The following is a 22864-nucleotide window of genomic DNA, read 5'->3' on the forward strand; positions in this document are numbered from 1 at the left end:
TGAGAAGCTGTGTCTGAGTGAGCTGCTCGTGGTCAGCTAATGGGGGCCTGCTGCACCCCCTCCAGAGGGGGCCTGCGAGCTGTCTTCCCCACGGCTGCTGGGGGGGGTCCTGCCTCCTCCAGCCACTCAAGGTGTGGTCAGGGGCCACCCCAGATGGAGCAGCAGCAGCAGCAGGGCCCCTGGAGAGGCCCACACAGGCCACACCTGGGGGGGGAGCAGGGGGACGAGGCCCCACTGAATGCAGCAGGCACTGCCTGAGCGCAACCAGCTCTGGTGCCTCCCCCCCTCAGCGGGGAACCAACAACACGAGGTTCTGACTAGTGAGCGTCCTCTGCAAGCATATGTTCCCAATTATGTCGAACCGCAGCTGATTTTCATCACTCTTCCTTGAAGCAGCACAACTTGAAGACTCCTCCGGGGCGGGGGGTAGGGGCGGGTGCCCACTGAGCCAGCTCCAGCACCATGGCTGACACGTGCCTGGCTGGCGAGCTGAACGCTACGGCCCTCCACCACTTCTCCGCGCTGGTTCACGGCCACGGGCATGGCTGAGCTGCACTCAGAGGCCAGCACAGAGGGAGCCAGGGGCTCCCCCCACCATAGGGAACTGTGGCCAGACCACCTGGAGGGCATCGTGAGCTGCCCTGCTGCTTCCAAGGCTCAGGCACAGAGAAGAAGCAGATGAGGTCTCCATCCTCATGATGGAAAAGCCAGGGCAGCAACAGACAGACATCACCATTTACCGAATGGCCATCATGTGCCAGCTGCGGCAGGCAGATGCGGCCCGTCTCCCCCATAGCCCCGTGTGGAAACCACCGCCCCAGTTTTATGAAGGACTCACTGGGGACTCAGAGGGCAGAGCCGCGGTGTGCCCGAGACCACCCAGCCAAGGGGCAGCACTGGGTTCCAGCTGACATCTGTGGTCCCGGTGCCAGACCCCACGGAACCCCACCCCCATGAGCCCCTTGCTGGTGAGCCTGTGCACCACCTGCCAGACTCCCCAAGCAGGATGCGAGCTCTCCCTGTCCTGTCTGCCACGACCAGGCCAACTGGCTGTGCTCCTGGGTCTGGGCCGGGTGCCGGTGGGCACCCTGGTGCTGCAGCAGGAAGAACAGTGATTTCAGCTGCACTCACTGACTCGGTGTCGCGGGAGGCCTGGGAGGCTGTCAGCCGCAGTCCTAGGCTGCTCTGCACTAAAGAGCCAAGAAAACATCACCAAGCTCGTCTGACACGGCACTGCTGATGGGCGGCCGGCAGGCGGGCGGTCGGGGATTCACCTGCCAACAGCCCCGCTCTCTGGGCTGAGGACTTCGGCCCAATTAAACGGTGTGAGATGACAGGTCCCAGCACAGAATGCAGCCTGGCCGCGGCTCACTGAGCCTTGCTTTATCAAAGTTGTCACTTCTACCATCTCCAGGAATTGGTAATAAAAACGAGATTTGATTTACCCCTAATGGGTGTCAAGATAAAATCAATGGCCTGTCCAAAATCCGGGTGATCGCAAACCTGCAGGCTTCCTGCCATAGACCAACTTAGACAGGAGGATGAAAACGAAAAACAAAGAAAAATTAAATAGTGTCAGCAGCAGTCCGAGGCCACGGCCCTGGACGCGGGGGAGGGGTGTGGACACAAGCCCCACGAGCACACAGCCCGCAGCAGGGCCGCACGCACAGGCTGCGGCTCCGGGGCTGGGGGAAGCGCGTCCTCCCTGTGGGACTCGGGACATGCTCCTGGGAGGCCAGCGAGGGGGACAAGTGTGGGTGCGGGTCCCTGGCTGTGGGCACGGAAGGCACAGCCCTGCGAGCGCAGCGGGAAGCTGGGAGGGCGGCGACGCGCCCGCACTCACCAGTAGGGTGAGCCGCTCGAGCTGCGTCTCCAGCTGCTTCCTGCTCTCCTCCAGGCGGCTCCGCTCCCCTTCCAGCTCCTCGACCTTCAACCTGCAGGCAGGGCAGACCATGAGAAGATGGCTGCAGCTGAGGGGGCAGCCCTGTCCTCTGGGTGAGGAGGGGCAAGGCCACACAACAAGGCCTTGGGCTCTGTTCCCAAACACACACACGAGGAACCAGGAGGCCGACGGGGAACGTTTTTAAACTGCAGAAGCACCTGAGCAGAGGCCTGGGGAGCGCGGCCAACGGCATCTGTCAGATGGAGCAGCCCCGACAGGGAGAAGGCGGGCAGGTGGGAGCCACGTGAGACGTGTGGCCACACCCTGCCCAGGACGAGAGCTCCCCTTGGCCTCCAGGGTCCGGAGAACCCCCCTCACGGGCCGGGCAGCCAGGCACAGGTGTCCTGTGAGTGCGGGGGCCAGGCTGGGTGGGAAGCCCGCAGGTCCTATGAAACCAGAGCGTTTCCATTCCAACAGCTCGTCAGCCAACTGTCCTCCAGGGCTACACCCAAACAAGTGTCTGCATGCCGCTGCAGACGCCTAAGACGGTGTGATCCACCCTGGCTGTTGGAGAACAAACCCACATGCACCACTCTCGTTTGCGCATTTAACACGGGGACTCCTCCTCGCCCTCCTTTTCTGGCAAACCATTACCTGGCAAGGGACGGAGAATGACATAAGGAGAGCAAGTGTGTGCGTCGTGTGTGAGCGTGTGTGTGTGTGTGAAACCAGTCAGATGCGCACGGTTGTTGCCTTGCCTGAAGCATGGAGAACACCCTAGAGAACGGAGAAGGCTGACCACCTCGTTGGCCACCCAAAGGTGCCGAGACAGGCACTGGCGGGAGGCCTCGAAGCAGCCTGCAGAGGACAGCCAGGGCACTGGAGGTACAGATGGAAAGGAGCCTGCGGCCCGGAACGTCACTGTCCAAGCCGACTGCCCACTGGCCCCAGACCCACACCCTGCCCTGCTGGCCTCCCCCAGAGAGGCCCTGGCCACTGCCACCCTGTCACTGTTGGTGTCCCCGCCCCTCTGTCAGAAAGCCCTTGCTGCTTCCAGCACAGACACGGCAACCACCTCCTCAAACAGCAAACACGGGGGCCCTAGGCAGCGACGGCAGTGTGGAGAGGGTGATGGCGCTGGCCACAAGGCTCCCAGAGCAGACCAGCACAGACACGGAGGCACCCAGGCCCCCCACCAGGTCAACCCGGGTCACGCCCAGTGTGCACACGAGGCACGAGGCACCCAGTGGGCAGCTGCAGTAGCTCCCGCCCAGTTGAGAGCACAGGCGTCCTCCGGCAAGTGAGCCAGCGTGCGGTGAACACACTCTGCTGTGAACTGAGAGCTGGCACTTGTGCTTCCTCTGCACTGAGCCCTTAGTGACCCCCTCCCCCCCGCCCCAGCATGGCGGTCTCACGCCCCTGGCAGGCCTGGCAGCGGCACGTGCATTGGCTTTCACTTTGACAACCGCCCGGCATCCCTTCAGGGCTGAAGACACATTCCCCACTGACAGGCCTCTCCTTGCGGAACCTGAAAGACGCCTCCTGCTCCACGCCAGCTCTGCCGCTTCAGATGAGAGGCTCGCTGCCACTCAGAGCGGCACTCCCTGCAGATAAAAGGCGCTCCTCCCTCGCTCCCTTCGTGGTTTCCCCTCGGTGCATGCAACTTCCAGAAGATTAATTAGCGGGTGTCACAGTGTGAGCCTCTTCGGTTTTCCACTCTGTGGGTTTATACCTGTCACGGACTCGGGGTATAATGACCCATTTCCAGTCACTGGGTCTTCAGAAAATCCCCCAGCCCCGGTGCCCCTCCCTCCCAGGGCCCCACTCAGATGACTGTTCTGTGTGCCGCTGCTGGGCCAGGGGCCGAGGCTCCACTCCGGGCCTGTCCCTGGCTGTCTGTCCTTCCATCAGCTGCTCTCTACGGGCCCATGTGCTTCTTCCCTCCACCTGCTGCTGGAGCAGCCAGTGACCCCTCCTTCCACTTGTCGTGCTGCCCAGGCCCACAGTGCAGGTCTGGTCCTCTCAAGAAGTCCTCCCTCGCTTTCTGCCGAGGGTCACCACTCCTGCCTCACTGACCGCCAGGCTCAGCCCTGCCGGCAACATGGTTCTGTGACGTCTGCACTCATGCCCTAGACAGGCGACGTGACCGTCTGTGGCCTCTCCTCCTTCAGCAACAACTGGCAGGCTCCGGGCGCGAGCAGAGACTTCCACTGCACCCTGGACACTCAGGGCCTTATGCTGCGAAGTCTGCACCCCACAGACCTTTTGGCAGGAGGCCACCTATTTCCGGGGGACTTGTACCGGGGCCCCACAGGCAGAGAGGTGCCAACTGGACTCCCCATGGTGCCACTGACACTGGGGACTGGAAGTGAGGGCGCTTCACTGCTACGTGGGTGGGCATGGGGAACGAGAGCTTCTGCTGAGCCTGTGACCCTGGGCAGCAAGCCCCACTTTGCTTTGGACCTTCGGTGCCACTGAGTTGGGGGCGGCAGGAAACTCAGGGCAGGTCCTGCCAGCACACCTGCTTGGAGGGCTGGGATGGACAGTGGTCCCTGCTGACCCATGGACACCACCAAGGGCTACGGCCCATGACTGAAGGCAGGGTGAGGGGGTGGGCTTTTCTTGAAGCTGTGTGTGCCCACTGGGGCCTGTCCCGGCAGCAGTCTCTGTCGCCTGGTCCCCAGGCCCATGGGCAGCACTAAGGAAGCAACGTGGAGTGCCTGCCATCAGGCCTTCCTCCAGCTCGGGGTCCCGCGCAGGCCATCCTCTCCCCACCTTCCAGGGTCCCCCCACTGCTGGGCCAGGTCAGAGCTTGGAGTCCTGGGCGGGGATGGAGCCGATCCCTCAGGCCAGGACCAGAAGTTGAAGATCTTTTTGAATACCAGCCCTCCACACACCAGATGTTTTCCTTCTGGGGATGGAAACAGCAGGTCCCTAGGCTGAGGGACCCCAGGTAAAGGGCAGAGTTACCCAGGGAGGAGGGGGTCCTGGGACCTTTCCGTGGTGCTGCTGTGTTCCCAGGGGCTGGCAGCACCAAACGCGTGACCAGCCCTGAGAAAGGCCAGTCACCAGGACCCCGTGACGGCCCAGCCACGGCCAGCTGAGCACAGAGCCCACCTGGGGCTGCTCCGAGTGGCTCCCAGGGTGCCAGTGTAAGGTGGGCGGATGTCCAGGACGGCCCCACGCTCGAGGGGTCTGGGAGGGGAGGTGGTGTCTGAGCCTCCACGAGAAACGCTCTACTCGGAGAGAAGAGCCCCTCAGAGAGCCCCGTCATCCCATCAAAGAGCCAGTGACAGTGACGCGCTGTGTCCTTAAACCGTCCAGCAGCGTCTCATGGGTGGAAGAGCCTTCAGAGGACAGCAGCCGACAGCGGCAAGTCCCAGGACACACACGACAGCAGAAGGCGAATGAGGTTGACAAATTCAAGAAAATGCTACAGCAAGTAGCAGCAAGTAGGAAGAACAGAGGGAAAACAGGATAAAAATGTTTTTAACACAGAATAATTCAGGAAGCTCAACACCCAAACAATGGCTTAAGAACAGAGAATATGGAAAAGACCATTAATGAATAACTCAAGAAAAACCTCAAGAACTGAAGGGTGAGCTACTGTACAGAGAGGCCCCCCCACCCTGGCACGTCCGCACACGGACTGGCCACAGCAGGGCTCTGGGACATGCTGGAGCGCTGGGGGCTGGAGAAGGCCCTTCAGGCCTCAGAGAGGAGACCAGACACCGGCCAGGGGCCCGGGCTGCCAGGTCCTCCCAGGCCCGAGGGCTTCCCAGCCCCACTGCGCAGTCAGCGCAAGGAGTGTGGAGACTGGCCACTGGAGTGGCAGAGCCCAGGCCCTCTGGAGGGACGAGCAGCTGCCCCCATGGGGCCCAGGCCTGGTGCCCCATCAGTGGGCTGTCAGGGCTCTGCTCAATGTGATCCTTATGAAGCTGCTGGTGGGGTAAGCATGCAGCTGAGGGGACTCCTGGTCCCACCTGGATACCAGTGTGGGCCAGGAGCGCACAGCTGGCCAGCGCCCTCTGGGCCAAGCCCTCGGGCTCCCAGCAACTGCCCATCACCCTGCGGAAACAAGGACCCCCTGGTTCTTCCCAGACATGCCCGAGGCAGGCAGCACAGTCAAGTGGGAGCTGGGCCTGGCCAGGGGGAGCAGGGTGCTTGGTGACAGGGCACTGGGAGCACCGGGCACTGGGCAGTTTTGTGGATGCAACAGACATGGAGACCTGCGAGGGGTGCAGGGGGTGAGCCCTGGCTGGGAAGGAAGGGCCACCTGCACACCCTGCACACCTGGTCTGCGGCCCTGTCACTGTGCTGAGGCCCCCAGAGCCTGCCTGACCAGTGAGTCTCTCCAACAGCCTGTCCTCAGCTAGCTACCCCAACAGGCAGCAGGCATGCGCAGTGGGGCCCTGCTCCAGCCCCCAAGGACAGTTGGAGAGGGGTGCGACGTGCAGCCTCTCTGGGCAAAGTGTGCACACAAACGCCGACCTGATTCCTCCACATCAGCTGCTGATCCTCCCTCCACCAGGGTGTCCGTCCCACCACCCCCCGGCCCCCCGTGGGACAAGCGGCTTTGATCTTGATGTAAAGATGTTGCCGACCAAACCCTTGTCTCGGCATTTACAAAGTAAGCACAAATAGCTCAATCCAAGGCGTGGCAGCCCACACAAGATGGACACACATTTGGCCATGCTCCTGGTGGAGGACAGTGGGCGGGGCCAAGGGTGGGGCTCCTTGGCTGCTGCTTGGGAGGGAGGCTGGGAGCCACGCCCGACACACTGGCCTGGGGAGGACGCAGCCCAGCAGCCCAGCAGCCCCAACCCCACCTGCCCTGCCTCTGTACCGCCCAGCACTTAACAATGGCCATCCCAGGGACTAGAGAGCAGTGTCCATGTGCCTCTCAGGGTGCTCTCGATCCTTCAGAATTAGGTCCCAGTGAGGCTGTCCTGTGCCCAGCACTTCATCATGCCCCCAGGGAAGCTTGTCTGCATCCCAGCCTGGGCAGTGCCTGGAGGCCCCCGCTGCTGCCCTTCAGCCCCGTACACAGAACTTGCTCCGGTGCCTGACCTCTGACACCTTCAGGCCTACCCGGTTAGTGAGAGCTGTCTGCACTGCTCACCTGGGGCTGCTCCCTGAAGCCTGGGCACAGGAGGAACAGCCAATTCGCCAAGCCTCTCTCTCATCCACGCCCACCCCGGGCAACAGGCTGCTTCCCATCCTCCACACTCGGCCCTGCCCTTCCTGCTCTGACATGGGGACGCTGTTCCCAGCTCCCAGCACTGGGCCCGCCTGTACTCGGCTGCCCTTTCCTGCCCCTCAGGCCCTCACGCACCACCCCCACCCCCCACACAGGGGCGGAGCCTGCAGATGCCCTGCACATCCCAAGGCCTGGGTGTGTGAACAGGGTCCCTCCAAGTCCCCTCTCGACCACCACTGGGTTGGTGACACAGAGCAAACGCATCGTGCCTGTGTCATCTCATCCCCACGCTTGGCCCTGGGGACATGCACCCCACACGCAGGCTCTCAGCAAGACACCGGCTGAACCAGCAAGAAACAGGCAAGAAGTGGCGGAAGCAGAAGGGACCCCAGAGAGCTGTCTCTGTGGCCCAGGCCCACCCCGACGCTGTGCTCAGGGAAGGGGGCGGGGCCGAGAGCAGAGGTGGTCAGGACTGCACCTACTAGAGCTCACCATGCACCAGGACACACGGCACTCAGGGGTCTCTGGTGATGAGAGCACAGCCTCAGGAGAGGGTGGTGCAGCCCCAGCCACTCAGCCATGGGCCAGCCAGCGCCCCCACCCTCCATTCCACATCGTCTCTCCTGGGACCGGGGTCTCCATCTGTGTAGCAGGTCCCAGGCGGGCCCCCTTGAGTGGCTGGAGCAGCTGCACTCGGGGATTCTGGGGGGATGGTACCAACTACCCATGGAACCCTTTCTAGTGACAACTCAGAATGCAGGGAAAGCCAGTAACAGGCCTTCAGCACCTGCCTCTGTCCCCAAAAACTATACTTAAGAATGAGCTGTGGGACAGGACGGCTAACGACCTCCACCCCCGGCCTCCAAGGCTGTGGGCTGGAGAGAGGCAGGGGGGCCGGGACAGCGCTCCACTGCCAGGCAGACGGCAGCAGGTCAGTGAGCACTCAGGGGTGCGAGTCTGGTCAGGCTGCTGCTCCGAGTGAGTCTCCCCTGCAGTGGGCCTCAGACGGGCGCACAGGCCTTGCTGCCCCTGAGCACGGCTTGCATGGCAGAGGGACCCCGCAGTTGACTGTGGAAGAGCAGTTTCTGCTCTCTCCTGCGCCCTGGGGACACTGAGAGACCTCGCTGTCGATGCCAGCCTGAGAAAGGACGTGGAGAAGAGTCCCAGACCAGTGGGGACCAGTTTCTGTGCAGAGAGGAAGCGAAGTGCAGGTGGGACTAAAGAAGAAAGAGGCCCAGAAGGTGGAGAGGGGTGGGGTGGGCAGGGACGCACCTGAGCTCGCTGGCCTCCTCCCTGGACAGCAGGGCACTCTGGGCGGCGGGACCCGGCTGGGACCGAAGCACCTTCAGCTCCATCTCCAGCTGCGAGGGAACAGCACAGGGTCAGCTTGCAGTGCAGTGCAGCCCTGCCCCATGGGCCCCCAGGAACCCTCCCTGGCCAGCCCTGGAAATCCAGAGGTGCCCACCCATGCAGGGAGATGCCAAAGCTGCCAGGCCTTCCTGGCGTCGAGCTGGGCAAACACAGCTGCCTTCTCTTGTCAAGCACTGGCCCCAGGACACAGACAGGCCATTTCGAGGTGCACTGGGGTTGCCTTGGCACCTGAGGACGGGCCCGGGGGCGGGAAGAGCACTCTAAACGCCCCCACACTTTGATCGGCTCTATCAGTCGTGGCATTTTACTTGCTACATCAAGTTCCACCACAGAATGGCAAGCTGCACGCAGAATGTGTGCGGGAGAGCACGGACTCGAACCTCCTGACATACCCGGTGGTGCTGTGGTCGGGGCTCAGGAGAGAGCAGGGAGCAGGTGCCCACCCAGGGCCCCAGGTGTGGGGGTGGGTATGAAGCAGGGAGTCTGGGCCAGGGCCTTCCCAGAAGGGAGACTGAGCTGGGGAGGCAGGACAGCGCCCACCCAAAGCAGTGCCCGGCCATCCTGCGCATTCTTCCTGACCCGTGGCCACGGAGCTGCCGGCGGGATTGCCGCAGCCCGTGCACGTGTGTGCCTGCGCACTTGCACGCGGAGCGGGAGGGGCCCTTGCAGGGGCTGCCACTGACGTCATGCTCACGCCCAAAAGTGTTCCCCTCTCATGCGCCCGGGCGCTGTCGCAGTGTGGACGGCGTCTGCATGCTGAGAGCCAGCCGGGATTTTCCGTGAAAATGACTCAGCCTGATTTGCGTTCTGTTCCACTGCTTCTGGTTGGAGGAGGGCAGGGGCGGTTACTTTGTGACAACTTTGTAATGACCCTTCTGGTTAAAACCTCTCTCTTCTGGAGCAGTGCTAGATTTTACTTCCCTGGGAAATCATTATAATTCATAAGTCCCTTTACAGAATTCCTGTGGAATCCATCATTCTCTTTAGATTCATTATTTTTGCCTGCCTTTTGTTTTCTCCACTGTCGAGGGAGCGGGACACAGCGTCACCCAGAGGCTCACGGAGCCACGCACACCGGGCAGAGCCGGGCACCCAGCACCCCGCCCGGTGGCACCCCAGTGGTCCCGCTCACTGCTCGTTTTGCGTGGCGGTGCTTTCTATGAGTTTTTGACCACGACTGAAAAACCCACATTTTACTGGTTTTCTTTCACAGCCTAGGCATTTGTTTATTTATTATTTCTACCATTTCTCACTTTCTCGTCAACTTCTCATCTTTACCAGTTCCTGCCCTCTCGTCCATTGGTTCGTTTTGTTTTCCTTTCTTGAGCTTCTGAGCCCGGTTGTCTAACCTGTGCAAGGGCATGCGCTTCGTTCAGTAAGGTAACTATTCACATTGGGTCCCCTTCTGAGCACCGCTCTGGCTGTTCCCACAGGCTCCACGGGCAACCGTGTCCGTCACAGCGAGTGCCTAGGACCACGGGCACTTCTGAGGCCCACTTCTTCGACCCGGTACGGGTTTCAGCCCAAGACTTTCATTCTTTTTGTTTCTATTTCTTTTCTTTTCAAATTTCCAAGTGTTAGGAGCAGCTTTTTTTTTTCTTTCTTAATTTCATATTTCATCACATCATGATCGGAGAAAGCTGTCTATATTAGTTCTGCCTATATGAATTTATGAAGGTTTTCTTTATTACCTAATACGTGATTGATTTTTTGTGTGAATGTTTTCTGTAATTTTTCAAAGTGTTCAGTTCTGGGGTTAACTTTTACTTTACATACCTATGCATATATGTAAAATATACAAAGACTGCCCACCTGCTCTGTCATGGATTAAGAAGTACAATAAGTTCTCCGACTGCTGAGGCCCCTCACGAGTCCCCAGAGAGTCTCTCATTTCTGTTCTGTGGTCGCGGTTGATATCTCTGTGGGCAGCCTCTCAGCAGCACCTTCATTATGGAAGACGGCCCAGCTTGGTCTTTTGCAACACTCCGGGCTGAAGTGCAAGCTCTAGGCACTCCACGAGGCCCCAGCTCCCCAACGCTCCCTGGTTCTTCCCTGAGGTCCGATCGGAAAGCCCTTTCCTTCTGATACTGGGGTCCGGCCACTGGGACCTTGTCCTGTGTTTGTGTTTACTTCTGTCCCACTATTTCGTTACATCTTCTATCTCGTAACTTTCGTAATCGTTTCATTCTGGTCTTTTTGTCTTGTTTGCATTTTTGTGTGCTAGTGGTTTTTATACCTTAAGGTTACTTAATGTCTACACTTTGTTTCTGATAGTTTCTGTTAATTTCCTTTACTGAGTACCTGACTAATCAAATATATTATTGCTGGATCATGGCGGGGGGCTGTGGGGGTCCCCTCGGCATGGTGGCTCAGAGCTGGGCCCCCGTGTGGCTGTCGCCAGCACAGGGGGACCTGAAGCTGAGATGCACTCACCCACAGCCACAACCGCCCGGCCCACACTTTGCTGAGGAAACCCACGTGGGTCGCTTTGAAGAGTTACGGGACGAACTGGACGGCATCTTCTGAGAGACCGTCACTGGGCGACTTAGAGCAGGGAGCCCCGTTCCAGGACCCACCGTAAAGTGATGTGCCTCCCTGCAAAGGACCGCAGCTGGCGCACGCGGGGCACCCCAGCCCCCAGGGCTCCACACTGTGCTGTTTCCAAGCCGCTCCTGGAGCCCAGTGAGCTGTGGGGCCGGCAGCCGCCCTGGATGGTCAGGGAGCAGGTCACCCAAGGCCTGGACAAGGGTCCTGCCTCAGGGGGCTGGGTCCAAGGAACCCACCTCGCCCTGGTGGCCGCTGAAACAGCGTGAGGAGCTGGGCCGCTGGGTGTCAGCCCAGCACTCGCCCTGCAAGTCTCGAGGGACAGGTGTCTGTGCTGTAATTCTCCTTGGCTCTGCACAGGGCCATGGCACTCATGTCACTGGGGGCGTGGGGACAGAGAGCATCCACGCCTGTGGGTAAACCAGGCGGGGCCACATGCCACACAGGGAGCACCACGCCACCGGCCTCCAGCAAACAGCGCTGCCCAGAGCAGGGCAGCTCTGGCCCACCTCTCGGCCTCCGTGCTCTGGGTTCTCACTGGGTACCTGCACATGGACTGCTCACTCCGAGGGTGAGGAGGGCCAAACACGCCCGTGTCCCTGACGGGCAGGCTGCCCAGCAGGGCCTCTGCTCTCAGCAGCAGCGTGGGCTCACAGCCACCCCTGGGCCGTGTCTGTGCGCCTGTGGGTGAACTGGCTGCAGAGCCCACCCTCGACTGTACTGTGAACAGCCTGCAGGCTATCCCTGCGCCGGGCGGCCCACTGACAGTGGGCTCCACTCCCACAATCTGGGCTCAGCCCTCCTGGTGGGCACAGCGTCAGGCACTGGCTGCACACCGCAGGGAAGGTGCCTGCACCAAGGGCCCCGCTGAGGCTCCCATCATAGCCTCTGCTTGGGTGCAGGCCAGCCTGGCTGCGGTAGGTGTGCAGCGACAGCAGGACGCAGCCCAGAGGCTGCCTGTGGGCCTCAGCCCCTGGCCCACCTGCCTCTCGGGAGCTGTCTTTGGGAGGCAGGCAGCACCTCGGCAGGGCCTGGTACAGCAAGTCGGGGAGCCTTGGCAAAGGCGGCAGAGCTCGGGGTTCTGGTGCAGACACTCGGAAGCCAGCCCTGGTCTGGAGTGAGCCCAGGATCTGCAGGTGGCACCACCTGTCGGGGCCCCTGCACCAGGGGACAAACCCTGTGAAGTACGGGGCCGGCAGCAGACACACCCTCTGTGGGCCCCACGGCCAAGCCACTTGCAGTGAGCATGTTTACCCGGGGCCGGGCCCCACCCTTGGGACGGCGGGGGACCACCAGGTCTGTGAAGGCCTGCTAGGCAGCTGTCAGACCGTGAGGCCCTTGTCTGTGGGCAGCACGAGGCAGGCCCCGGCATGTGCAGCTGAGATCGCACCTGCGCCCTAAAGAAGGGTGGCAGGAAGGGCCGTGCCAGGCCCTGCTGGCCCTTCCCCGAGCTCCAGCCACAGCCCCGATGACCCTCATGGGATGGGGGTGTACCACCCCCAGGGCAACCAGGAGGGGAAGCCAGCAGGAATGGTTACAGAAAAAGGGACTCAATGAAGACGTCGGCTTAATCACACCAAGTTTTGTGGGGTTTGATTCCTCTTAAGTCAGAACATACATCTTCTACTCTCATTCCCTGAAGTACGTAAAATATTAGAGAACTTTGCATTTGCGATGAAAACCCCATTTCCCCCACTGCCTTGGGCCATGTCCCACTAGGGTAAGGTGCGGCCCCAGCACAGCTGCGGCCCAGACATCTTCACCTGTCACAGTGATCACATTAAATAAGAAGCATGAGTTGTATGTGTGCTTTTAATTAGCATGGGTTTGCTAATTAATAACAGAAAGTCAAACTGTCTGGTCTTGTCATCTGCAATTAGTTAAAGATGTTTCGATCTCTCTCTCTCCTCTCCTTGCCTGAACAGTGAGCTCAGTCTGGGCTGGAAGTCAGTAGGTCAGGGGCTGCAGGCTGGGGGAGGACAGAGAATGGGCTGTGCCTGGGGGTCCAAACAGAGGCGTGGAGCCAGCAGCTGATGAACCCGAGCTCCACTTTCCTAGGACCATGCACCTGAGCACGTGGGTGCAAGGCTGTCACCAGAATGGGCGGGCAGCCGGCTGTGGAGCCCGACCAGGGCTGAATCCTGGCCTCCTGCTGAGCTCCAGGCCGTGGTTGCCCCTCTGCTCTCTTCCTCCAGCCCAGGGGTGACGGCAGAGCAGAACCTGCCCCCGAACCAAATGGAATGCATTCCAGTGGGATGCTCTCCCCGGGGAGCTGAGCACAGACCTGTCACTTCGGACCTCACCCCTGCACTGCCTGGCCGGGCCTCCACCTCCTGGGTGGGGAGGGGCTCGGCAGATGGCCGAGGGAGCGTCCTAGGGAGGACAGAGGTGCGCCAGGCGCCGCCACGTTGCATCTTCCCGTTAAGTGGGGAGGAGACCACATGTGGAAGAAACACCTTGAACCAGGCTGAGGCTGGGCCATCGAAGGCTGAGGTTAAAGCCTGTCTGAGGAGAGGCTGTTGCCTGGATCCGAAACCAAGCTGAAGGCAGCAGGGTCGCCAGCGTTCACAGACAGGGCCAAGAGCCACCTGGGGAGGGGCCAGGCCCACCGCCTCCACAGCTCTGAGTGGGATGCCAGCCAGCATCAGCATGCCCCTGGGCTGCCCCATGGCCCATGGTGGGCCGCCATGCCACTGGCCTGCCTCCTGCTGGACATGAGGGCTTGGGGTCCCGTCTCACTGCCCCACCCCCTCCACAGGACCACAGGTGAAACCCTGTCATCAGGCCCACAGGCAGCTCTGCTGTTCTCACAGCCCATTACAGCAGGGGACTCGGGGTCTCCTGGGGTGGCCCTGCCCTCCTGGGCCCCCTAACTCCCGGTTGCTGCGCCCAGGCCTGTGTCCAGATGTGGGAGCAGCCTGGCGGGTCTCTGCCTCTGGGTACCTATGCTCACTCACAGGACGCTCAGGTGTCCAATGCTTTGCTGGCCTGGACCCCGGGGACTCAGGCCCCGCTGCCCAGCACCCACGGGGTCTCTGACACCCCACCTCCCCCCAGACTGGCACTCCCACCTCTCCTCGCCCTTGGCCTCCAGTCTGATGGCTCCTCAGCCTTGTGCTCCTGCAGCCACACCCCACCCCACCTCGGGCTCTGAGCTCAGCCAGCTCGGGCTCCTCCAGGGTACCTCACCTGTGGGCCAATGTCAGGCCCACCCAGCCCTGCCTCCCAGTGAGGCACAACAGTGCAGGTGACAGCAAGGACACACCACAGGCCGTCGGGACACCCCACAACAGATAAAGTAAATTCAAGAACACATCATGGCCACCTGCTGAAAGACAGGGACATGATGCTAAGGAAGGGACGACACGAAAGCAGGGCCTCAGACCCGCGACACAGCCCCAGGGCCTGTCCTAACACCAATGGCGGGCACTCCTGGTGGCCTCCCTGTCCTCAGAGACAGGCTGAGAGACGGGCAGCATGGAGGGGCTCACAGCCTGCACAGGGCAAACACGCCCCCAAGCCATGTCCCCGTGTGGGGAGGAGGCGCCGGCCCGCACCAGCCATGCCCCTATTGGGCTCTCGGGCAGCCACCTGCAGAGAGAGGGCTGATGTGGTCCGGGAGACAGCTGACCGAGAGCCCTCCTGCCAGTGCAGTGGGGAAGGAGCGGCCCCATGGCAGCCATGCACAGGCTGGACTCGATGTCTCGGTGGGCACACGCTGCAGAAGAACCCGCCCAGGGCCAGGGCAGCGCAGTGACAGCATGGGCACTGGGGACAGGCTGGGACCTCGGCTAGGAGGTGGGTCCCTGGCCCCACCTCACAACAGGGACAGCAGGGCAGCACGTCTGTCTCTGGGAGCCGGGACTCAGCTCCCAAACCCCGAGCCCTCTCAGGGACCACGGCTGCTGGGGACACAGCACATAAGGCACCCCAAACCCCGCTGCCCTGTGCCCCAGGACCCAGCTGGGCACATCTAAGGGACTCACCGTGTCCGCTCTCTGCTTCTGGCTCCCCAGCTCCTCCAGCGCCTGCGCCAGCTGAGCCTGCAGGACAAGACAGACAGTGGGGTCAGGGGCACCTCCTCACTGCTGCCACCCCCTGCCTGATGGGGGTGAGGCAGCAGGAGCTGGCACCTGGGGGAGGAAAGGGAACTGAGGGACAGCTGGGGACACAATGCTAGCAGGATCCACTCTAAAAAATGCCACCAGACAGCCCCAGAGGGGGTGGGTAAGGGTAGAGACAGAGAGGAGGGGTCAGGTCCCACAAGGGGCAGGAAGGCCATGGCCGACTCTGGTTCTGAAGTAGGAGGGGCCAACATCCCACAGAACCTCTGAGGCCTGCGCACCGCCCACCAGGTGCAGAGACACAGGGACACTCCCTCCCTGGCCGGCAGCGGGGCCGAGCCAGGCCCCCAAGCTCCCTCCTGCCTGTGAGGGAGGCTTCCCGTCTCACAGGCCAAGGTGGGAGCTCAGGCCAGTGCACTCTGGCCCCTGTGAGTCAGCTGCAACTTAAGCCCCCACGGTCGCCACCATGCAACAGGCACCTCTAGGAGGGGTCTGCTGGGCTCAGACCCTGGTCCCTCTCGCAGCCCTGCCTGGCCTGGAAGCCACGGGTGGGGTTTGCACGGCTGCCCCAGGCCACACGTGGCACCTCCTCACAGCTCCTCAGCCTCTCCAGGCCGGGGCTGCTCACTGAACTCAAGAGGGAACTGGCCACAAGCTCTCCCCAGGACAGTGGAAACCATTGTATCAAGCAAGCTGTGGGGCCGCAGCCGCCTGGTGTGCTCCCAGCAGCCTCTGCCAGACCTGGAGCTCTCGGAGCCTCACAAGACACCCAGAGGCCGGCGCCAGGCACTCCGTGGTGCTGACCTGGACCGTTGCGGACTCAGCATGCTGCGCTCGGCAGCCCAGCTGGCTGCACTGGGGACCACAGGTGCAGTGGCACCAGGCCCCATGCCCACAACGCCCACTGAGCCACCTCTGGGGGAGGGACCCAGCAGACATTGGTTTTCACAAGCCCTGAAGGATGCCCAGAGACTGAGCCCAAGCCCACATCCCAGCAGCATGACCAGCAACAAGGCCAGGGCGGGGCGGCTGTGCTCTTGCCGACACAGACAGCACCCACAGCGAGGCTGGGAAAGACTAACAGAACTAACTGAGGGCTGGGCTCTGGAACCATGAGCAAGACGGACAGATCTATAGCCAGACTGACGGAGGCGGAGAGAAGGCCCAAGTGAGCAAAGTCAGAGTGGAAGAGGAGATGCTGCACTGGACACACAGGAACACAAAGACACAGGAGACCATTATGAACAACTGCACACCCAAGTGACCTTAAACAAGTGGACACACTCCTACAAACATGCAATCCATCGAGGATGAATCAGGATGGAGCAGGAAATGTGAACTGGTAAGGGGATTGAATCAGTAATGAAAAAGAAAAATCTCCCAATAAAGAAAGGCCGAGGACCAGACGGCCTCACTGGTGAATTCTACCAAACGTTTACAGAAGAACGAATACCAATCCTTCTTAAACTCTTCCAAACGTCAAAAAGGAGGGAACACAAGGATGCCGCGAGAAAAGAAAATTAGAAGCCAATATCCCTGATAAACATAGGTGCAAAGACTCTCAACAGAATATCAGCAAACTTAATTCAACAGTCAGGAGTTGCACACCATACCAAGCGGGCTTTGCTCCAGGGATGCAGGTGGGCCCAACACCCACAGGTCAGTCAGTACGACTCAGCAGATCGACACACGCAGGGCAAACAGCAGGTGGTCGTTTCAACAGATGTTGGAAAGGGCACGTCCTTTCACCATCAAAAATAACTAGGTACCGAATAAATGTTCTTTAACATAATAAAGACCCTCTGTAACATGCCCACAGCTAACATCACACTCACTGCTGAAAACCGGAATCTTTTCTTTCTGAAAAACTTTCTTTTGCTTTATGAGTTCTGTCTGAGCGAGAGCACAGAGCCCAGACTCTGACTGTGAGAGATGCTGTGCTCAGAGTCGCGGAGGCAGAAGAAGTGAGTTGCAGAGGAAGGGGGCCCCGGAAAAGTGGTGCAGAGCAGAAGAAGGGCCCTTGGGGCTCAGTGGGGAGAGAGGCAGGGGAATGCACCCGAGTGGGGCAGGGCGGGCGAAAGAGAAAGTAGCTGAGAGCTTTTCTTTTAGACCAGGAACCAAACAAAGATGGCCACTCTCACCACGGTTACTACCCACAGTACTGGGAGTCCCAGCCAGAACCAGGCAAGAGAAAGAAATAAAAGGCATCCAAACAGGAAAGGAAAAAGTGAAATGACCAGTTTGCAGATGACAGGATCTTCTACACAGAAAACAAGACCTTGCCAGAAAACTGTTAGAACAGTTCAGTATAGTTGCAGGATATGAAGTCAACATCCAAAATAGATGGCATTTCTAGACACTAACAATAAACTATCCGAGAAAGAAATAAGCCAACCCCATTTACAACAGCATCAAAAACAGTAAAATACTAAAAAACACGCTTAACCAAGACAGTAAGAGGCCTGCCTGCCCACTGGGAGCTGCCGGCGCCATGGAGCACCGGAGACACCCTGGTGTACGAGCTGGCAGGGCACCGGTGCTGAAGTGTTCACGTCACCCACAGTGAACTGCAGATGCAGCGTGGTTCCTACCAAAACTCCAATGGCAACTTGACTGAATCAGAAAAAACAACCCTAAATTCTTACAGATCCAGAAAAGACCTCAAAAACCCAGAGTAACTTCTGAAGGAAGAACAAAGCTGGAAGCATCGCACTTCCTACTTTCCATTCTACAAAGACACCATGATCAGAACAGGGCGGTCCTGATGGAGGGGCAGACGCAGGGAGCAGTGGGGTGGCACGGAGAGCCCAGAAACCGACCCCCACACAGTCACGTCGCCCTGAGGAAGGTGCAAGGGGGCACGACGAGGACAGGACAGCCTCTCCCACAAGCGGTGCTGGGAAAACTGGGCGACCCCGAGAGAGCGAAACCGGACCCCTCTCTCTCACTGCACGAAAACCAACTCAAAACAGGCTCAACAGAGAGACCAGAACAGTCTCAGACGGGAAGAGGGACAAGGCTCCCTGACACTCATCTTGGTGAGGATCCTTCGGACACGACACCAAAAGCGCACAGGCCACAGAGCAAAGGGAAGCAACTGGGACCGCATCAAACCAGAGCTCCCGCGCAGCAGAGGAAACCGCCAACAAGACCAAAGGCACTTCGTGTGGCCAGGCGCACCAACAGCACACCGAGTCCCTGGTTGGCAGGGACTTGAACCCGGGCCACAGCAAGGTCTCGCCGCACCGCTACTCGGGCTGTCAGGAGGAGCGCGGCAGGTCACCCATGCTGCTGAGTCCGTGCTGGGTGCTGCTGGTGGAGGTGGGGATGGGCGCAGCCACTGTGGGAGACAGTCTGGAGGGGCCACTGAAGACGAGAATCAGAGCGATGAGCCCCGGCGACCCCCTTCTGGGAATATGTCCAAAGGGAGTAAAGCCAGCACCGCAAGGAAATACCTGCACTGTCGTGCTCCGGGAGCAGCACTCGCAGTGGCCGCCATGTGGAAGGTCAGACAATGCGACACGCATGTAGGGGGACATTACTGAACCTTGAAAAGGAGAGGCTGCCATTTGCAACAGCACGGATGGACCCGGAGGACGTCGCGCTACACAAAGTTTGCCTGACACAGAAAGAACAACACGGCACATGACTCCGGAAATCTGCAACAGCGGAACTCGCCACAGTGTGGAATGGGCACTGCCCCGGGTGGGGGCAGGGTGGCAGGGAAGGAGGGCGGAGACCTGAGGGGCAGCGCGATGATGACAGCCATTGTGACTGTTACCCTCAGATCTGGTGGGAAAGCAGCTCTTCCACGTCCTCGTAAGAAAAGGGAGCCGGCGTGCAGCACAGTGATGGTGGTGTGCTCACCGCTCCCCCCTGCGTGTGCAGTGAGAGCAGCCCGCTGCAGCCCTCGCATGCACACAGCCGACACTCGTTGGTCACGCTCCGGGATGCTGCTGGCCTCAGCCACCCTGCTGGCTAGACCACAGCACAGCTTGCCCCTTGGTGACGTGGTGAGAACCAGATGAAGGGCAGGCAGGCACTGGTACAACAGGACACCTCGCAGGTGGCGACCACTGCTTTCTGTGGCCAGGCGTCTCTGCGTCACCCCCTGCCCCTGCCGTCCCAGAGCCAGTCACACTGTGTGCCCACACACAGCACCCCCAGAGCCCTGGGCCACTCTCCTGTCCACTCCCAAAGGCAGGGCCCCATGCTAACTCGGGCCTGGACTGTCCACTCCACTCCACCCAGGCTGCTTGCTGAGCATCCCCTCAGGTACGAGGGTGACGGTTTCACAAGAAACACACCCAGGCTGGTGAGCCCCAAGGACTCGAGGGTGGACACGTGGGCGGGCGGGGCCGGGGGCCTGTCCTTCTCTAAGCTGCTGGGGAGCTGCAGTCTGAGAGTGGGACTTTTCCACGGCCTGCACACGGCCAGCAGCCCCTAATCTGCTCTAATTAAATAAACGGGAAAAACCACTCGGGCTGAGACGCTGGATCGAGGTGCCATGTGCTGCATATTTATGGTCCTGTCAGCAGAGAAGGACTCGGGACACATGCTGCCGCCTGCTGCAGCCACTTTATTAAGTGGAATAAATAAAATCTGTGCAGAGTGGCACCGGCTTCACCGGAGATGGGCCACGGGGATTCTCCCAAGCTCGACACAACCACTTCGTTTTATTGAAATGTTTTTGCTGGAGTCGAGACATGTTCCACATTAGAACTGACTGATTAGGCTAAGCCAGTGAGCTGTGCCGCCTGGAAAAGCTAGATGCGAGAGCAAACTCCCCAGGCCAACCCTGTGGCTCCGTCCTTCCTCGCCAGGGGACAGGCAGGGCCCTGCAGCGGTGGGGCCAGGCCCGGGCTGTCGTGGTGGCTCACTACAAGCAGCAGGGTCCTATGAAGAGAGGAGCTAAAGCAGGGGTCTGCTATCCACAGCCTGCACTGAATTCAGCCCCTGACCTGCTTTTCCAATAAAGTTTTAAAACCGACATAAAGCTGTGCCCACTGCGTGTGAGCCGGGCCCTCACAGCTGATGCCTGCTGACCAGAGAGAGAACAGGAGCCGGGGCTGCGGAACAGATGCAGAGAGGCCACAGAGAGAGGGGCAGAGGACCCCTGTTCTCTCAGAGGACCTCGGTTCTCTGAGGGAGAACCGAGGAGACAGGGGAAAGCCAAAGACAGACATGAGAAAACAGAGAGAAAGTGAGGAAGGACAGAGAAGACTAGAAATGAAGGAGAAAAGACACAGGTGGAGGTGGGAGAGGCAGAGGTCAGGGTCCCCATGTCCAGCGACCCCTCCTTCCGATGCCCTGGACCCTGCCTTCTAGGCAGGGAGTCGGGGGTGGGGCGGTGGGGGCCGGCTGATCCGGCTGGGTGACCAGGCAGCGGGCTGCGGACAGTCTCCCTGCACGTGCCCCGTGCTCCTGCTGCAGGGACACCCAGCTTCTCGCTCACTCCTTGCAACACGTACCAGGTGCTTGCTTTTGTTTGGGCCGAGTGACGAATGAGCTACCTGGAAGGCACTACAGACCTCTAACAAATGAGTCTATAAAGTTACGTGATTTCTACTCTGTGTCAATATGCGGGGCTCAACTGATGACCTGAGCAGCCCTGCAAGCTTGCAGGCGTGGGCAGAGTGCAGCAGTTCTGACACACCAACGTTCTGCTTAACAGAACAGAAAGAGGAACCCCTTCCCCACAGCCTGGAGGGTACCTGCCCTGCAGCCTGCAGGGTCTGGGGTCCAGCATGTGGCCACTGTGACCCAGAGGATGAGGACAGAGATGGTGCACCTCCCAGCCTGCTCCCGTCCCTGGAAGCAGGAAGGCACAGCTGAGGCCTGGTGATGGAGCAGCATCCAGGGCCTGGGGAGGAAGGCTCGGGGCTGTTCCTGGGGCAGAGCCCCATGCCCAGCGCCAGCTGAGAGAACTGCTCTCCAGAGGTGGGCTTGTATGAGCATGTATGAACAGCAGGCCTGTGCCTGGCCAAGTTGGAAGGACTGGCCTCAGACTCTGCAGCTACTCAGAGAGACAGAAGTCCCTGCCCTTGAGCAGGCCAAGTCCAGGGAGCTGCGGGTCCAAGGTCGCCTCAGCGAGGCCCTAGGGCCTCATGGGAGCAAGCATGCCTTTCCTGGGGGGCCACTGTGGGCGGCGGGTGCTGGGTGAGACAGAAGCTCGCCTTTCCCCTTGAGGGCTTCTCACCATGCAGTGCCTGCATGAGACTGACCACCGCGCTCAGAGCAGACACCTGCATTGCAGAGGCACAGGTGAGCACTTCCTGCAGCCCCTGCGCCTCCACGCTATGCAGACCTCCCCTGCAGAGGCTCCACCCCTGCACTGTGTGCCCCTGTGTGCAGACACCTGGGGCCCACCCCCATGCCAACCCTTGGCCCTAACCCTACAGGCAGTCCTGACGCCAGTGGCCCCTCCACTCCAGCACCCAGCACAGAACTGGGCTTGGGGGTCCTGGCTGTAGCAGGAGTGCTGGGGACCCTGCCCACCCAGGACCCTCCTTCTCACCCCTACCCGGGGCCCCACCCCCACGAGAGATGCCAGGGAGAGGGGAAGGGAGGATGACACCCTTCTCCCAGCAGAGGTTCCAAGAGACTGTTGGAGCGCAGGCCAGAGGGTGTTATGAGAGCAAGAAGAACCCAGGCTGAGGAGAAAGCCCCAGCAGGCTCTGCCCCGTCCTGTCCGGGCCGCCCGTGGTACAGCCCCATCCCACCCTGGCTGGAGAGCAGCATTAGCAGGCTCTGTCCACTGCCACCTAGTGGAGGCTGGGAGGCTTACAGCTCTCAGCAGGAGCAGCCCAGGCCTCTGGGCTGAGCAGGAAGGGCAGCCAGAGAGAGGTCCAGGCCTGCCCTGGAGCAATGAATGGAGCCACCACCTCCAAAGGGGGAGGGGATGCCTATTTCCAAAACCTGAGGCAGCCAGCCCCTCTTCACCAGTGTGCTGAGAATCCAAACAGGCCAGGAGACAAATCAGCTGGCCTGGACCAGGAATGTCCGGCTGCCACCTACAAATGCTCTGGTCCTCCCCTCGGGCTGCAGCTCAGGCCTGGGTAGGGCCCTTGTGGACGCTGAAGGGCCCACTGTGCAGCATAGCAGGTGTTCAGACGGAGTATGGGTAATGGCCAGAAGGCCAGAGACCCCCTGCCACATCCACAGACCTCGGAGTGCTATGGCCCCGTCCCCCGGCCACGAACGGCCTCACTGGGGGGGCCAGGGCCTCTGTTCCTGAAGTTGTGGTGGGCACAGAGCCAGCGCCCCGAGCACTGAGGCTGGATTCCGGGGTACCCCAGCCTCAGAGATGGAGGATGCTGGGGATCAGGAGTGGTGGGCAGGGTCTCCACCACCACAGAGACCTGGGGGCTGGGGGGCTGGATAGAGAGAGGAGACCAGCAAAGGGCCCATCAGGAGGAGGTGGGAGTGACCAGAGCCCCAGTGGGGACAGTGTGTGAGCTCCCACAGCCACGACCATGGCAGAAAGGGACACGCGGCCTGGGGGGAGGCCGGCAGGGCCAGGGGAGTTCTCCACCTCCCCAGATTCTCCCACCACTCCAGGAGGCGGAAGGGAAGGCTAGGTGACTGCCTGCTGCACTGCTGACATGGAAGTCGGGGACCTGCTCTGACACCGGGACCAGGCCCCGTGCCAGTGACTGGAGGAGCGCTGACAGAGGGGGGCGGCAGGGCCCGTCTGACAGCTGTCTCTGAGTTTGTGAGCTGCCTCAGACCCTTCCGAGGGAGCGCTGGGCCCCAGCTGTCAGCCTCAGGGCGGTGGCCAGGTGGAAGACAGGGTGACCAACT

At 60.6% G+C, this 22864-nt stretch overlaps 1 protein-coding gene across 7 annotated transcripts in view; it reads right to left on the reverse strand.

Annotated features, from left to right (window-relative positions):
• Positions 1–22864, reverse strand: part of MAD1L1 (mitotic arrest deficient 1 like 1) — a 171325-nt gene that overhangs the window by 39002 nt on the left and 109459 nt on the right. For 6 of the 7 annotated variants that reach the window (XM_037137887.2, XM_037137888.2, XM_037137889.2 and 3 more), the window contains 3 exons: positions 14984–15040; positions 8355–8443; positions 1844–1934 (listed from right to left, as the gene is read on the reverse strand). In XM_037137887.2, coding sequence (XP_036993782.2) covers positions 1844–1934; positions 8355–8443; positions 14984–15040 — 237 coding nt within the window. Of the gene's footprint in view, positions 1–1843; positions 1935–8354; positions 8444–14983; positions 15041–22864 lie in introns of those variants that run through there. The other variant, XM_053657004.1, reaches the window with a different exon arrangement.

This window comes from Artibeus jamaicensis, unplaced genomic scaffold, assembly GCF_021234435.1.
Source record: "Artibeus jamaicensis isolate MK-2021 breed Jamaican fruit bat unplaced genomic scaffold, CSHL_Jam_final scaffold_3151, whole genome shotgun sequence".
Lineage (NCBI taxonomy): Eukaryota > Metazoa > Chordata > Mammalia > Chiroptera > Phyllostomidae > Artibeus > Artibeus jamaicensis.